At 36.3% G+C, this 18,277-nt stretch overlaps 1 protein-coding gene and 2 long non-coding RNA genes across 3 annotated transcripts; 2 read left to right on the top strand and 1 right to left on the bottom strand.

Annotated features, from left to right (window-relative positions):
• The first annotated feature begins 7,549 nt into the window (after positions 1-7,549).
• LOC110115171 lies at positions 7,550-9,950 on the top strand. Its single transcript, XM_020848328.2, has one exon. It carries the CDS (start codon positions 7,857-7,859, stop codon positions 9,696-9,698), a length of 1,842 nt encoding a protein of 613 aa, XP_020703987.1. The 5' UTR covers positions 7,550-7,856; the 3' UTR covers positions 9,699-9,950.
• Positions 9,951-10,232: 282 nt separating this feature from the next.
• On the top strand, positions 10,233-13,315 carry LOC110115156. Its single transcript, XR_003702249.1, has 3 exons — positions 10,233-10,385; positions 11,799-11,867; positions 13,226-13,315. It is a non-coding gene; the product is annotated as an uncharacterized LOC110115156 (long non-coding RNA).
• A 774-nt stretch (positions 13,316-14,089) lies between these two features.
• Positions 14,090-14,970, bottom strand: LOC110115154. Its single transcript, XR_003702250.1, has 3 exons — positions 14,508-14,970; positions 14,314-14,415; positions 14,090-14,226 (listed from the first exon to the last, which is right to left on the bottom strand). It is a non-coding gene; the product is annotated as an uncharacterized LOC110115154 (long non-coding RNA).
• Positions 14,971-18,277: the final 3,307 nt, after the last annotated feature.

The following is an 18,277-nucleotide window of genomic DNA, read 5'->3' as shown; positions in this document are numbered from 1 at the left end:
CAGAATATTGTTCTTACTGTTTTCTAAAGCAACTTCTTAGTACAATACAAAAATTTCTTGAACTATAATTTTTATATTAAAATTTTGATTTTGAAAGCAATCGAAAAGATGTCCCAAACAAGACATAAGTATTAAATCATTTCAATTGTAGGACTTATGCAATAGGAAGTAATTCATATTGTTGTTCGTATATCGATGGTGGACTTGTGTTATTCAACTATCTTTTGTGGACTCCTAGGCATTTATTGAACGACTTGTATTTGATGGATGACTCTTCATGAACTGTTTGGTATATCCAGACTGGTCAATGCGGTTAGACATAAATCAATAATATGCAATTTATCTTGATTTGTTGATTGAGAGTTGTTGCGTCCTGGAGTATTCGCGGCGGTAGAGAAATATTTAGTTTAACGTCTTAGCATTGTACGAAGATCCAGCACACAAGCAGATAAGTGAGAGGGTGTAGCATTCATAAGAGACACCAGAGTTTTTGATGCCGTATCAAGAGTTTTGACTATCAACTAAGAAGTTTTGAGTTTGAAGCTTTTGTATGTGATGTGTGTGTGAATTTGTCTTAATTAGCTCAACATTTCAAGGAAGGACGTAAAACAATAATGAATAGCCAATCTCACTATATTTTTATCAATTGACCTAAAAATTCGGGAATAGAAGCTATCAAATTTAAAATTGAACTAAAAAAACCTATACCATTATATATATGAGAGAACGGTTAAAAGGACTAGCGAAGGTGTCTAACTTTTTGTATATTTATTTTCTCACATAAAAAGAATATATTTACGTAGCTCGTCGTGTTCTACTGGTTGAGAGCTTTGATTATCAACTAAGATGTTTTGGGTTTGAGTCTTGTGAATGTGATGTGTGTATGAATTTGTCTTAATTAGCCTAAATGTCCCCTCTAAAAAATTAAAAAGAAATAATATATAATACATTAACAATTCTTACTAACTTTAATGCAATAAAAAAAAAATATTAACAAATTAAAATAATTCAAAACAAAAAGTAGAATAAATATATTCTCACTCCTATAATTATAAATACTTATAGCATATAAAATTTAATTGTATTAGATCTTTTATTACTCCTTTATAGGGACTGATATTACTGATGATAAGTTATATATTACTTTAAGCTTAGAAGAAAAGAAATAAATAATAGGTTTTTACATGCATAATATCTAAAACTATTATTTTTACATACCTAACACATATACTTTCATATTTACTTGTATAACACCCAAATAACATTTCTAACATCTGGAATACCACTTCGTTACATTCCCATCAAAATTCTACCCCAACCCTAGGTAGCCCGATCCTTTTCCCTTGCCTCTTCGACGCTCGAGCAAGTACTCACGCCTCTCATCCTAGTCTCTTGATACTCTTTACCATGCCTTGCCTTTCTCGTGCCCTAAACCGAGGAGTTACTAGAATTTGACTAGTTGGTGTTATGTTATCCTATTCATTTGTTTATTGTGTAGGTTCATGAGATTCCTTTGGCGATGTTTCGGCAAAAACATGATCATATGAGGGAGCTGGTGAAAATTTAATTATTTCCTTTTGGTTTGCTTGGTTGGAGGGTGAAAGATATGTGTGTTATACATTTCTTGATTGTACTGCTCCCTGAAAGGGTCAGGAAGTAATATTGAGATTTACCTGATGTTAATCTGATCTTTGAATTGAAATACTGAGATGTGAATTTCACCATTCTTGTTATTTGACTTATAATGATGGTTTTATATTTAGTTTTCATAGTTTTATTGGACTTATAATGATGATTTTATTCCAGCTCTAGTCGACCTTTTGGTTATAACTCATTTAATTTCTATTAAAAATTGCAAAACTATTGTGATGCAATCAATCCATTAGATTGACACCAAGGTCTTATAAAAATAGTTTGGTCAATAATGAATACGGTATAGAGCACACGAAGAAGCATCTTGCATGTAATGACAATCAAAGAAGTCAAAAAAATGAAGCCGCTAGTGGTACTTCATTTTTTTTTTCCTAGCGGTACTTCCTTCCTTGGTCTTGCATAGAAGACCTAGGGCATAGGAAAGGCAGGGCACAAGAAAGAATATCGCGAGAAGGAGAGTGGAGAGACATGAGTACCTGCTCGAGCGAAGAAGAGGTGATGGGTCGTCGGAGAAGCTTTCAGTTGGGAAAAAGAATCAGATTGTAGAGGTCGGAGTGGGGTTTTGACATGAACGTAACAGAGTGGTATTTTATACGTTAAGAATGTTGTTTTGGTGATATATAAATAAATATGATAGTTTAGATGTTAGATATGTAATAACAATAGTTTTAAGTGTTATATATATTAAAAAAAAAACTCCTAAATGTGTGTTGGAATTCTCTTTTTTTTTTTGTGAGAAAAAAAATAATAAAAAAAAAAATCTAAAAGTCAAAAGGATTCATATTAGTTGCAGATAAAGTGCGACTAAGCTTTAAAGATTTAAAATGCCGAATTAAAATAAATATTAAAAAATGAAAGTGAATAATGACAAAAACAATTAAAAAAATTATTAAGCTGAATTAATTTAATAGAATACTAACGTTGCAAGCACGCAATCAAACGATAATAACTTAATAAGGGGTAAAATTAGTAAATTACTTGAAAATGGAAAGAAATTATGGGGAAGCGGTTATCATATTATTAATGTTTCCTTTCGAAAGTTTTTTTCAAAAAAAAATTATACTAAAAATATTATTTAAAAAGTTATAAGAAAATTATCTCAAATGCTAATACCGATTATTTTTTTAATTTTTTTTTTATAATTAGTAAAATTGAAATGATTCTTGCTGTTTGGTGATGATTTATTGTGAGACATTCTCATATATTTAGCTATCATCTTCGTTGATTTAATTGGTCTTATGATTTTATTTATTATATTTTTGGGAGGTTTTATATTTTAGAAAAGGCGCTCACTACTGAGGATAACTTTTGATCACTGTTTTTTTGCTGCTTTTAAAAAATTTTCTATTAAAAAGTTGTTGAAAATTATAAATTTTGACAAGTTATGACAATTTTATCATGCAAAGCACCGATTTTTAACACTGCAATCTTAAGCATCATGAAACTTCTACCACATATGTTGCAAAACTACTGCCAAAGAACTTTCCATCACATTACAATCACACAGTTTTAGAACCGCTGCAAGCTCTTTCTTAGTAGTTAAAACCGCATGTATAGCCCTTCAACATTGTTGTAAAAGCTTTTTTTTGGTGGGTAGTGTCTAACCTTAGTAAGTTTTCTTTTTTAAAAAATGGTCTTAACTCTTATATAATTTTATTTGTTTTGATCAGTGGTCATCTGGGTTGATGCTTACAATCTACATATGGTATGTTAGTGATAAGGTGTGTCGATGTTGTTGGTGATGACCAATGATAAGGTGTGTCGACATTGTTGATGACAACATGTGATGAAGTCGATGAGTGTTTGTGTTTGTATTGATGATATACACCAGCTTTATTAGCAATACTTGTGCGTTGATATTATTGGTGACAATGAATAATGAAGTCAGCCAACAACAACATTGTGATGATGGTGTGCGTCATTTTATTGGCAATGTCGGTTGTCAACGTTTTTGGTAACAATAGATGACAAAGTTGGTGAGTGCCAACTTTGGAGTCGACGACATGCATCGACCTTTCTGATGATTGTTGTATCAATGTTATTAGTGAATGAAATAACACAGTGGTAGTCAAGTGAATATATGGTTGGACTACAACAATGGGGCTATTGATGTTGAGGATTTAAGTTACTAACATTGATTATCAACATCAATTGTTGAATAGAACTCTGTTTTATTCCAAGTTGAACTCTAGCTCAAATATTTATTTTTAGGTTTCTTTCATGTGAAGAATGAATGTCTAATTATAATTTTCTAGCATGATATTTTGGTAATTTCAACTAAAATCTTTAATCCCTCTATTGGATGGCCTATATTAATTCCCTCAATTATTGATTATTTTTCCAACATTTAAGTATCTTAATTATGTCACAATTGGATTCCTCATTTAGAAACGCATGTTGATTATAAGCATGCAAGATTTGGAGACTATTTGGTATTCAAATAGTGATGAGAAGTTTCCAACTATATATCAAGTGCTTGATTTAGGATCATTTGAATTTGGATGAAAATATTTTATGTTTGTTAAGCTTGTGTTGTTGAATCACTATTTTCTTTTTACTATAATGCATACTTAAATATTATAAACATTTGGTTTAAGTTAAGTCGAGCTAGTTCAGTATAACTCGATCAAATAAGGAATAATGAAGATGATGTACTCATCAAGATTAACAAGAGCTAGCCAAGTTTATAATGAACTCAATTGCTAGGACCTCCAACTAACTCTAAGATTCATAGAGATGCACTCGACTAAGCTCAGAAGCTCACTCAAGCAAGTTTGCGATTTATGTTTCGTTTGTGACTGCTTTGTTATTGTTTTCTTAAGTAGCTTTTTAGTACGAAAATCTCGAGTTCAAGAAATTTTAATACTCATACTAAAAAGTCATTTTAGAAAGCAGTAAAAAATTATCTCAAACAAAACCTTACTTTAGTCAAGTTAGTGATTTCATTGGTCAAGTTGGCAACATCTTTCAATCAAATCAACGACTTTATCGAATTGATAACTTCAAGCAATTATCTAATGGCATCGTTCTATGAATACTTAGTTCAAATTAACCTATCATTATTCAAATGTAAGTAGAAACATTTCATGTAGTTTACAACCAGAAAATATTATGCCTAATATATATTGTTTTCTTATGTGTGCAACCTAATATATAGTCTTTTTGGTAGTCAGTATTAGCTTGGTTTTGTATTTAATTTTGAAAGTTTTCAATTCAAATGTACCGTCAGGGTTCATGCTCAATCAAGTTGATTTTATGGTGACATATCTAATATATATATATATATATATAAGTTTTTATAAATAAAAAATATAGTTATCTTTTTACATAATCAAAGCTACCAATTAAAATATTTTTGATACATTCCCTTGAAAATCGAGCGATTTTATAAGTCCTCTTATTCACTTTTTTTAAAATTTTTAATAATATTGAAGAAAAATTGTGATTTTGATCTCATATTTAAACGTTATATAACATAAACGATAGTCAATCCTCATCACAAATCAAAATTTCATTCTCAATGTTCATAATAATATTCATTCCAACTCGCATTCTCACTGTAGAGGATTTGAATATCTAATTCAATCATAGAGGCCTAAAGAGCAATGACTAGCCAAATTTAACACCTATAAAGTAAAGAACTTCAAATTAACAAAACGGTCAAAACACAAGGAGAACCAAATAGTGAGAATTATATAAGGCTCCTAGTTAGAGTTGTATATCGACTATATCAAAATATATGTGATATATTCTCAAAAAATTATATTGATCAAGCACGAATCTCAAGGCGAAAATGAATCGGAAACTTCAAAAATTAAATATGGGAGCTCCCGAACTCCAATTTAATACGAACCCAACGACACCAAATTCAACTCGACCCGAGCCCAAATGAGCCCAAATCAAGCACCCGAAGTGCTGTTGGAAAGCTCATACTACAGTTTGAGTTACCAAACGGTCTCTGATTTTAATGAGCTTATAGTCAAATCGAAGGACTCGATGAGACGAATCCAACGAGCTCAAGATCACCGAATTCCGACATCGTTAAGACCTTCAAATGTCTAACAAACGGCGCACGTTCAAGGAATTAATTCAATATCGACCATCCATTCGACCACTCCCTATTTGCCCTTGATCTCACACCTATTTACGAGTTATGTCACACATAAAATCTATAAATAGACCCCTCATTTCTCATGAGGGGGGACCGAACTCAAGCAAGAAGTAGAGGAGAAGAAGAAGAAGAGAATGAGTGTGAGAAATAGCCCCTCCTCGACCATTGCCAGAGTTCTTCCCGCCATCGGAATAACGCCGGAATTCTGCCGGATATTCGGGTGATGCCGGAATTCTGCACAACTTTGTAATTGAATCTCAATTCAGGAAAAATTCATTGTAATCTGATCGTCTTAAACTAGTTAGACGAATCAGTCCCTTGTATCTCAAACAAAACACTAGTGGAATCATTTCAACTGGGCGAGACCTCGTGATTTTTTCCCTTTTTTGGGTTTTCCACATAAAAATCATGGTGTTTATTTTCCTTTCTTGTTTGTGTGCTGAATATTCGTACAACGCTCGGACGGAAATTTTTTAACTCTACCGTTGCGTATATTCTAGCCCGCAACAATATGCATTAAAAATTTCATATTAGTTAATATTAATAATATGTTTTTGTATAATTTAGAAATTTAAGTGTTGTATTAATAATTATAAAAATTTTGTTCTTCATTATTTTGTTGGGCATCACCTCTACTTTTTATTTATTTATTTATTTATTCATTTTTTTTTTTTTTAGGCATCACCTCTCCTAAAACTATTGAGTACTACCAAACATACTTGGCAATGAGATGACTACTTACTACTAGCATTCAAAATAAACAAATTGGTGCAACTCTTTCGAAGATATCTCAGCCTTTTAACTAAGAAGTTTCACAAAATAAATTTTGATTGGCTAATTTGTTAATAAGAGAATATATATATACGGAGAGAGAGAGAGAGAGAGAGAGAGAGAGAGAGAGAGAGAATTTTAAATTTTATTATTATTAGATCAAATATTTATTGTAAATATGTATGGTATATGATATTGGCTAGTGTCACACAACATTATTGTAAAATAAAATAAAAACACTATTATCTAAGTGTATTGCATTTATATAAATTGAATATATAAAAGAAAATTAATATAAATTCTAAAATCAAGGCAAGTATATATCATATAATAAACAAATGTTATAAAAAATAAATATAATTTTAATAAAACTGCAATTATATTGTCTATGTTGTGTGAATATGATAGTTATATAATAAATAATTATTGATTTTTAACAGACTTGTTTGTTAATGTTAGAAGAGTTTAACCTAATCAAATGAAAATAGCGGGAGGCCAAGAAGCTTTCTGATTTTTGAGGAGCAAATTACGTGAAAAAAGGTCGGCTCAGGGCAAAAAATAAAATTCAGGGAGACAGATCACAAATAATCCTTATTACACGTTTTTTTTAGAGGGAGCATTTCCCCTCCCCCTCTATGAGCAGTTCACAATTCCGCCCTTGCATGTAAGTTAAATTTATTGAAGGCTTCTCAATCATTTATTATTTAATATGTGATACCTACACACATTATTTTTATCTCCCATTTTTTTTTATTCATCCCACTGAAATAAGTGGACCTAACCAAAGCTTATTACTTTGAAAATTTTCGATACCTATTCGCATACGTTAAAGTCGAAGAAAGGACGCCGAATTTGCCCGTCGCCCACCCCAACCACAATATGGCCAACCAGAGCCGTTAGATCACAAACGGACGGTAGATCAGGTCGTCGAACCCAACGTCGGAAGACGAGTTCACACGTCTCTGACGCTACATATTTACATATTAGTCATTGCAATATCCAGATTTCACATTTGTTACCTCTTCTCGCAATCTATTTATTTATCTTTGCCTCATCTCCCTATCCGCGACCGAGATCGGGAGCGGATGCTTCGCCGTATCGCCGATATGATCACCAATATCCAGGTACGACGCCTACAAAACCCTAGCCCTAACCCTTATCCTAACGCTAGTGCTCTATGCATGTTGATCGATGGCGCCCGCGCTGTATATGTTGAAAGTTCGGGTTTTAGGGATGCGGTTCTCTAGGGTTTTTAAACTTTTCATCGTTGACGCGGTGTGAAAGGTGGGATTTTGCCGATTAGGGATTTGGGAAGAAGGGCATGGCCGATGAGGGAAGTGAGAACAGAGCTGGTAACATGGATCTGAATTTGTATCTAGGTCTTCCTCGTTCTCCTCGCCCCCGCAGCCTTGACCTCGGCTCCGATCTCGCTCTGAGCTCGTTGCCGATTTCGATTTCGTCTAATTCTGAAGAAAGCCGAGCTCTTGAAGCTGTGTCTGGTGCCGCGATGGAAGCTTCAGCTTCTAATGTTCCTTACTCCCCTTCTCATGCTGCGATTGGAGAGGATGTGTTACTGGCTGGGTTCAGGGCACCTGCTGATGTGAATCCGATACATGAGTATACACCTTGTTTCCCATCCTATGAACCCTTTGTGACGGAAGGACCGAGCGTGCCTTATTCTCCGTCTAATGCCCATGCTTTGCCGATTGAGCAAGAGCTTGGTGAGACAGAAGAGAGGGATATAGTTACCCCGGCCGTTTCGGAGGATGGATCCCCTATCAATCTTGTTGATGATTCTTATGCTGAGGGCAGTGGTTCTCATCCACCTTACTCACCGCCTTATCTTCCAGGCTCAGTAAATATGCATGAAGATGAAAGGTTTGCTCCTCTTTCTTCTATTCCGCTCCATATTGGTGGCAGTTTCACTGCTCGAGGTGATGGGTCATCTTCACAGCGGGAATTACTTCGGTCTTCTGAGTTTAGGATTAGGAGATTGATAGAATCACATCAGTATAGCCTCAGGCGGTTTAGATCTTCACTTTCATATGGGAATGAAAGGTCTAATTTTGCTAGACCGTCTCCGCCAAGTCCCACTGAGCTGATGCAGGACATTATGAATTCACAGAGGTCATTGGAAACTAATGGGAAACATAAGGTAGGTGCTGAGGTTGTGATCTCAGAGAGTTCAGAGGACGATACCGAGTTAAAGAATAAAAGTGTTGCCAATTTTGAATGTAATATATGCTTCGATATGGCGAAAGAACCTGTTGTTACTTCTTGTGGTCATCTGTTTTGCTGGTCCTGCTTGTACCAATGGCTTCATGTTCATTCTGATAATAAGGAATGCCCGGTATGTAAGGGAGAGGTGACTGAAGCTAACATTGTTCCTATTTATGGGAGAGGTAGCTCAGAATTGGATACTGAGAAGACAGACACATCTAACATTGATCCGGACCTGAAAATTCCTCCAAGGCCGCGTGGCAATCGCCTAGAGAGTTGGAGGCAACATATGCGGCCTATCACACGAAGGTTTGGAGATGGTATTCCAAATTCATGGAGGCGCCTTCTGAATCACCAGGTGCGCAATAGGAGCAGAATTGGTGGTCATGAAGATGCCATTGTGCAGGAAATGTTGAATGGGGGATCCCATGCAGTTCTTACTAGGTCTATGACACGAAGACTGCACAGAGAAGAGGGTGCTACTGGAAATGTTCCCAATGCCGAGGATGTTAGGTTCGCCAGAGATAGTTCATCAATACCAGCCTTAGTTTTCCAAGAGGGAAATGATATTTGGCAAAGATTGTATGGTTATACTGTCAATGATAGGTTAGCTGGTGTAACAGCTGACATTGGCAGAGCAATTGGCAGATTTGCGAGTAACAGCAATCGATATGGGCCTTCTACTTCTTCAGCCAATGCTCCAAATCCAGACCAATTTTCTAGCAGACGGAATGCTGGAGTAGCGGCAACTGCAGATCAAGCATCCGCATCAAGCACTGTGGCTGTCATACAAGGTGAAAGTTCTGCTAGAGCTGCTTCAGCAGAGCCTAATAGTGCAGGATCTTCCAGGCCATATAGAAGGAGAGGGAGAAGCAGTGCTTCTGGTTCATCTGATGTTGATGGAGGAGCCCTCCATACTCGTAAGAGGAGGAGGCTCAACTAATAATGCATATGCTGTGCTATCTCTTACTGTTTTTGTAGTCTATGTTGCTCCTACAATGTATTTTGATTTTTTTTAATGTTTTCGTCTGCTTCCATAAAGAAACACTTTGAGTGTTTGTTTGCCTATTTAGATCATATTATGTAAACCTAGTAATAGCATTAGTTTTGAATATGCAGTTTTAACCTTATGGCTGTGTTTGGAATTTAGGTATTTGAGTGAAAGGAAATGAAAAATAAGGTTAAAAACGTTAAATATTATTGAGATTTCATTTCATTACATCTGCTTTCCTTCAGTCAATTCAAAACTTATATGTTGAGCTGTTATTTCCAGCGATCGCGATCATATATTGTAACGTGAATGTTGGATGAGTTGCACCAAATTTAGGCTTCATTTGTGACGGCTTTCTTACTACTTCTTAAAGTAATTTTTTAGTACAAAAAGTTAATTTTTGTTCGAGAAAGTTGCTTTGAGAAGCAGCAAGAAAGCCATCCCAAACGAAACCTTAATTCTGCATTTGTATTATGGAAAATTTTTTTTGTAATCAAATTACTTGTGTTAGATATATGTGTTCAGCCTTAAGTTTTAACAACATGTCAGCACCTCGTTTTTGCTTGATGAAACATCATTTTTAATGCACATCTATTCCACTTACAGATGCTGGTGCGGGATATCAGTTTTAGAATCCAGGTATTTATCTTTCATTGGGCCCTTTGTAAGGCTTATTTTTGTTAAGTTACACTGATTATAGATTTGGGGGATTTATGTTCATATCACAAAATTTTTATGCATCCACATATCTAACATCTACATCTTTTCATTTATTTATATATCATTTTAGTGCCTAAATTATATCAAAGCATATGCATGAAAATGTGTAATTCATGCTTTTATTTAAATGAGTTAATTTCAGTGGGTTTTTATGTGATTTAGAAATTTGAGTGTTATATAAATGATATAAAAATTTAAATGTTAGATGTGTAAATATATAAGAATTTTGTGGTATGTTTATTAATCACCCTAAAGATTTTTGCTGCTTAGCGCCAGTGGAAGATAAGATTAGAGAGAGTCGCCTTAGATGGTTTGGTCACATAAAACGGCGGCCTTCCAATGACCTTGTTAGGAAAGTAGAGGTATTATATTTTACTTATGTTAAGAAAGGTAGAGGTAGACCTAAAAAGACTTTGTCAGAAAATATTAGAAATGATCTTTGTTTATTAGATTTAAACGAGAATTTGACTTTTAATAGGATACAATGGAGAAAAAGGATTAATGTAGCCGACCCCACAGTGGGACAAAGGCTTGATGTTGTTGTTGTAGTTTGAAGATTTGGTGTTTGTCATTTGTGATAGACTTGAATTATGAAAGAATTTTGTGTTATGTTTGTTAATCAAACTGTTGCTCCTTAAAAACAATCTCTGGTTTATTCGACAGCTTTTCATAAATATTGTTGATTGAAATCTGGACAGAGAAGTACATAAGAGTTATACTGTCATTTTTTAATGATACCAATCATATATCCAGTACTTGCATTTAGTTTCAGGTGTGCTATTTCAACAGATTTTCTCATCAGAGTCTCAATTAACTGAAAGATGGCCATTTTTGTTTATTCTTTAAGATTTTTATCCTTTTCATATTTCTGAAGCTTAGCGTGCATCGAAGATGCTGTGCTTCTTGATTTATTGAGTGCATGTTCACTTTGTTTGTTAATTTTGATCTACTTGCAAGCTTTTCGCGTTAAGTTTCTCAAGTTTTCTTAGCGTTTGGTTGGTTATGGTTTCGTTTGGGACGTTTTTTTACTGCTTTTTAAAGCAGCTTTCGAGTACAAAAATTTTAACTCTTTTATTAGAAAGTTGTTTTAAGAAGTAGCAAGAAAGCCATCCCAAACGAAGCCATGTGATGCTTTTCTTGTCAATATGTGCTTCAGTTACTGATGTTTAAAACTGGATGCTTTTTTCATTCATTTTCTATCCTTATTCTGACATGTATGTTAATATTTTATGCTTGCTATTGTTCAAGCTCTAAAGCTGAAACTGGTGCAGCTATGTCTACTTTTTCAATTTCTTATATGTCGATAAACGCTTGTATATATGCTTTCTGCAGGGCAGGAATGGCCTTTGCGCAGCGTCACCTGGAAGCTCAGACCCGCTGAGGTGTCAAACATATTTCAAGGTACTTTTTTTTCGCCTATTTGGTACTATCGCTTCATATTTTTTTCAAGTTTTTAAGTAAATTTCACATTATTTGATGATGAAATAGAAGATTTGATTGAAATTTTGGTGAAAGAATTTTAAAAACAAAAAAATTAATACTTGATTTCTTGTAATTAATGTAAGTTCACTGAAGTCTAAGTTTTGATTATATGTAATGGAAGACATTACAGCTGATTACAGCTCCATTATGAGAAGCTTCATTGAATATGAGAATATTCACCCTCATTGTGCAAAGGACAATCAATCAAGAGTTGGTAAGAGAATTTACTCCCATTTTTCAATTTTCTTTTTTATATAATACTATAATTTTGAAGTATCTTTTCATTGCAAGTAGCAGAAATGAGAAAATATTTAAAACTTTGGGCAACAATTGTTAGAAACAAAGGCTTCAATTGGGACGCTTATCTTACGGTTTCTTAAAGCAATTTTTTAAGCAGCAGTAAGAAAGCTGTCCCAACTGAAGCCTAAGTGTCAAAAGAAAATTAGTTAGATTGAGATGACACTAAGAACCTTGCTTTTGTCTTTATTTACATTAAATTTTATTTTTCCAGTAGTAATTCAAATGATATTATAGTTATCGTCAAGGTAGTGAAAGCAACTATAATAAAAATCTCAAAGCTACGAAGGCGTATATCAGAAGTCACAGAGCTCAGAAGTTTTCCAAGCGAAATCACAACTACAATCCAAGGTTGTGCAGTAATCACAATAAAAATGTCGAAGGTACAGTTAGCGGGTATAGGAAGACAGCTTATAATATAAACATCACAAAGTTACAAAACTTTGCTTATATAGATTGAAAGGCGCAGAGATGCAAATCACTATTAGGCTGAATATTGTTAAGTTTCTAGCCATCTATTTGTTCTTGCAGTTGTATCCAAGCATGCAGCCATTAAAAGCAGAATAGATAAATAACATTCCTTCGTCAGAGGAAAAAAAAAAAGAATGCGGAGTTCAGACTTAGAGAACTGTTCGATTTTGTGATTGTGAACAGAAAGAGTAGTTACTATTCACAGTCAAAAAACCGAACGGTTCTCTGGGTCAGGACTCTGTGCGTAATAATCTCTTGCAAATCAGAGTAAATTGAAGAGCAAAATATATATCCATAGCTGCATCAAGCAAAGAAAGAAACGGTCCTCTATCAGGAAATATTGGTCATATAGAAGCAGCGAGACATGTATGTGTTATAACTTCATTAGGTATAATTGATAGGTCTTTAATTTCTGCGGGCAAAGAGTCCATGACAACTCATTTCCTGCTTTTATTTTAGGTATTCTGTCATTCCAGGAAATGATGTTATACCTTTCCCTTCAAATGCAGTTATGGTGAGATTTGCAAAGCAAGCGAGAAGAATTTCCTCATGATTTTGCTAGAAAAAGAGGATGCATGCAGCTGTACTTGAGAGAAGGTGCAATCAACAATAGAAATGGGGCATTCAAAAAATAAGTGTTTAAGCAATTCATACATAGAGAGTAATATTTATTTGAGACGATTTTTTTACTATTTATTAAAACAATTTAGTAGTGTAAAAAAAATATATTAAAAGAATATTTTAAGAAGCAAAAAGAAAATCGTCCTTAACAAAGTCTAAAAACACATGAGTCCTATTAACCAATACTCTTTACCAGCGTATCTTTAGTTCATCTTAAGTCACATTTAGGGCGTTATCAAAAGAGAAAAATTCAGATTCCTCCCATTAGCACGCTACACCATTGCATAGATCCCCAATATAATGAAAGAAAGCAGATTCTAATAACATAAAAGGGAAAATCTAAGTGAGAATTTTGATAGCAAACATGGAGGAATGAGGGCTTTGCAAATAAAATTTGTAGTGTTAATTTTTTTTCTGTTTTTTAAAGAATTTTTTTAGCATAAAAATTTATAGTTCAGGATCAAAGCTTTCTGAGTGTTTAAGATGTGCATATCTCCTAAAAATGAGGGAGATTTATGCACCTGGCGCCATCTTTTTATGTACACAATAATTTCATTTTTTTAATTTAAGGAATTCTACTATAGTCCACAAGCCAAGCACCAAGATGTCATGGAGAGCACAGGGCCACAGGCACATAATTAAAGAATGAAACTCAACATTTTACTCATTGCTGAAAAAAAAAAAAAACTTCTCAAACTACTATCGATTCCTAGTTGAGTTCAAGATAAAGATATGATCAAATAGTGGCTGGAGAAACCTTGGTTTCACAGCCCTAACAATCTAAAACATAACACTAATTAGATCAATCTCATCATAATGCAGTCTTCATCTTTACACATCAGAAAGTGCTGTAATTCAGACTCTTGAGCGGAGTTCTCTTTCTCTCCGACTGCATTTGAACAAAAAAAAGAGTTATTCAACTTCATATATTAATTTCAAATCATCAAAATACCATCAAGATGGGTTCTGCAGATACCTTAATCTTATCGTCATTCAACTTTTGCTTGTTTGAATCAAGCTTGCTGCGGCTCAGGCACTCCAAGTCTTCTTGTTTGATCACAGATTTCTTGCTCTCCGACTGCAAGTAGAAGTACGAGGTGTTAGATCTATTTTGTCCGATAAAATATGGTCTGTCAATCTAAAAAAATAATTGAGGAAGATTGCGAGTACCTTAATCATGTCATCATTCATCTTCTGCTTGCAATCTTCATCTTGTTTGATGCTGCTCAAACGCTCCAAATCTTCTGGTTTGATCGTAGATTTCTTCCTCTCCTGCTACGGAACCAAAGAAGTAAGGGAGATAAAGCTGAGAACAAAACTTGCGATATAAATGAATTTGAAAACAACTGAATTACCTCTGTCTTTGAACCATTCAGTATATGTTTGTACATTGCCCTAAGTTTCGTCAAACTCAAAAGCTCCAAGTTATCGTCTTTGAGGTAAACCTCCTCCTCCAAGGCTTCTTTGGTCTTGGTCTCAGTCGCAGCCATGCCAGTTTCTTCAGATGACTGAGTTTGAACTATTGATAGCTCCTTCAGAAACATGGATTCTGACTCGCATGGAAGCTTGGGAGTGGAAGAAATGGTAGGGGCATTGATGGCAGCGCCGATTTCAGCAGTGGAAGAAACTGGAATCTGATGTGAGTTCTCAGCAGTGAGTTCGTCGGAGTTGGGGAGGTCAGCTTCAACTGATTCATCAATTAAAGCAGAGATTTCACTGGGTAGATCTCCCAAAGCCGCCTTGAATTCAATGGAAGAATCTACCGTTGACAAGTCAGAGCAAAGTTCAGCACAGGAAACAGAACTATGCTGCTCGAAAGAGCCGCCTTCGGAAAGCACATTGAAAGAATCTTTGGTGACAAGTTTGTGGAGGTAATCTTCAACCGATTCATCAGGGATTTCTCTTAGGTGATCGACGCTAGCCAATTCGATTGTAGAATATATGGTTGAGAACTCAGGGCATAGCTCAGAAGAAGAAACAGGAATCTGCAGCTCAAAAAAGGAACCTTCCAAAGTTTCACCTACGAAGTCATTGGCGGCGAGTTCGCTGAAGTCCATAAGGTTATCTTCAAATGATTCCTTAATCACCTCCGGTAATTCAGTGGGGAAATGTCCGCTGCTCTTCTTTACATCGTCCGGAAATCCAATGGTAGGATCTGCGGCCGAAAAATCATTAGAACAAACCAGAATCCGGGACTCAATACCTTGTACATCAACGGAACCATTGGTGATAAGATCTCCAGCGTCTAGGAGGTCAGCGTCGATTGATTCTTCAGAAACAGCAGCAATTTTTCTTGATAAATCGATGTCTGATTCCTTTACTTCTTTCGGTGATTCTCTGATGGCATCCATGGCGGAGATCTCATAACCAAGATTAGTTATAGCATCAACGTTCTCATAATGGAGCCGAAGGACATCCAGTGCGGACGGCAAATCTGGCGAGGAGCAATCATCTTTAGAGAAAACAATGTCGGCATATTGAGGTATCACCATTCCCGCCGGCAACTTTGTGGGGGCAAAAGAGGCTTCCTGAGCTATCACTGGTTCCAGCGAAGCATCACTTTCCTCCGGTTCTTTTAGAGTCATCTCGGTGAAGAGCATACTAAGCTGTCCCTCTTCCTCCTCATCGAGCTTACGGTATCCTTGGGTACAAACAATGGCTTCGTGGATCAACGGGCGCATCTCACTGCAAAGAAAGCTGTCCGAAACGGTAGAAATTGTCAATTTGACGTCGGAGGAATGGTCGCAGGAATCTTCCACTTCATCATTTGCCGGAAACAGGTCGCCGGAAACTTCACTTTCCAGGTTGTTGGACTCTCCCACAAGTTTAGTGTTTGGCGACTGGTCGCCGGAAACTTGAACAAACTCATCTTCCGTAGACTCGAACGGTTCGTCGACTTTGACCTTGGAGTTCTCCCCAACAAAAAAAGAACTTTCTCCTTGATCGTTCCTTCCTTCTTTCTCAACTAGAAGAACATTGGGATCGTCATTCGTTCGTTCTAAATTTGAATATTCTCCTTCAATTGTAGGAGAGAAGGCCTGGATTTCTAGCTCTTGATCGCTCTTTTCATCTCCCTCGACAATTACAACAGCTGAATTGCCATTTTCGACTACATTATTCGTCTCCTCCCCTTGAGCAGAAGATGAAAAGCCATGGATTTCTACTTGTTTACCGTTCTCTTCGACTTCCTCAACAAGTGCAACAATGGATTCGCCCTTTTCGACTTCAATAGAAGAAGAATAGCCATGACTTTCTTGTTTTTTATCCTTCTCTTCGTCTTCTTCAACAGGATCAACAGCACAGTAATCGCTTTTCTCGGAAAGATCTACTTATATAATATAAATAAATCAACACAACATAACAAAAAACATAGGAAACAAAAAATTTATCAAGACCAATTACAAGTCCTCACCTTTCTTCTCTTCTTGCTTCGCTTGCTCCTCTGCATACTCTTCAGTTAAAGCCACCATTTTAACAATCCCGTGCTCTCCACTCTTCTCCTCCACCGTCTTCCTAGATGACAACCGTGTGTTTCGACGAGTATTGGACAAAAGCTTTGGGGCTTTTTTCTTGTCATCTACCTCCTTCGAGGCCATTTTTGTGACCTCCTGAGCTTTGGTGGTTACCTGGTGCGACCGAGGACACAGGCTGGGCTGCTGCTGTTGGATCATGGGCACAAATTCATAGGTGGCTTCGCATTCATTTTCAACTTCGTTCTTTGAGTTCTCTCCATTTATAAAAGAAGAAAACTCATAACTTTCCGCTTCTTGATCCATCTTTCCATGTTCTTCAACAATAACAGCACACGAATTGCCATACCCGACACGATCTACATGAAAGAGAACCGCAACATCAAAACCCCTATTAAACTGAAAAAAAAAAGGAAAAAGGAGAAGAAAAGAAATCATCAAAAACTAATTAGCAAATTTCACCTTCCATCTTTTCTTCCTTTTCCTGTTCCACTGTATCCTCTTTAGCCAAAAGTTCCATCTTAACAGCCGAATTCTCCCTCCTGCTGCTTCTACTCTTAGACTGAGTAGTGGCCGTCTCTTCCAATGCCTTTCTTGAAGACAATCTGGTGCTTCGGCGAGTAGCCACGCCAATTGCTTTCCTTCCCTTCGCTTCAACTGTCGTTGGGGTTTCAGTCTGACCTTCGATTTCTTTATTCTTATTAGCCCTTCTCCTCGAGCTCCGAGCTTCCACTCCATTAGCGGCTTTCCTTGTTGTCGGAGTCTTGGGAAAAATAGTTGGAATTTCTTTATTCTCCCCTTCCTCTTCGGTGGAGGCCATTTCTGTGACCTCCAAGTCTTTGGCTGCTGCCAGACGGGATCGATAAAGTTGGCTTGGCTTCTGGTGCTGGATCCTGGGCTCGTCTCCAAAGGCGGCTCTGCGAACAGAGGCCCTCCTGCCCGTACGAGGAAGCCCCGGTGAATTTAAGCTCAGAGATTGGAATCCAAGGGTTTCTTGGATCCCATCCTCCTGGGGTGCCAGTTCTGCGATCTCCATATTTTTAATAGTCACCTGGTGCAACCCGGACAAAGGGCTCGGCTGCTGCTGCTCCTGAATCTTAGGCTGGTCTCCATGCGTGAGTCCACGTGAAGAGGTCCTCCGGCAAGAATGAGGAAACTCCGGCGAGTTTATCTTGGAAGATTGGAATCCAAGGGCTTCTTGGATCTCCTCGATCCCCTCAACCTGTTTCAAATGGAGAATAATGCCTTAAATTTGAGAAATCTTTTTAACTAGATTTCAAAATTAAGGGTGAGAAGGTATAAAAATTTAAAACGGAGAGAAGGAGAGGACAGAAAGGGACTTACGGTTTCAAGGGCTTCCAGGACTTTGGCCATGGCCACATTGGTCAAATTGGCAGGGACGCGGTTCTTCTTGCAGAGGAACTGCAAGTCTCTTCTGGCGAGGGAATGGAAATCCATGGAGAAGGCGTA

The sequence above is a fragment of the Dendrobium catenatum genome, unplaced genomic scaffold, assembly GCF_001605985.2.
Source record: "Dendrobium catenatum unplaced genomic scaffold, ASM160598v2 fragScaff_scaffold_1220, whole genome shotgun sequence".
Lineage (NCBI taxonomy): Eukaryota > Viridiplantae > Streptophyta > Magnoliopsida > Asparagales > Orchidaceae > Dendrobium > Dendrobium catenatum.
The sequence above is the reverse complement of the archived record's forward strand: the minus strand, read 5'-3'. Positions and strand labels throughout refer to the sequence as shown.

Bases quoted from the DNA above. Each gene is read 5' to 3' on its own strand.
- LOC110115171 (XM_020848328.2), top strand. From the start codon at position 7,857: ATGGCCGATGAGGGAAGTGAGAACAGAGCTGGTAACATGGATCTGAAT.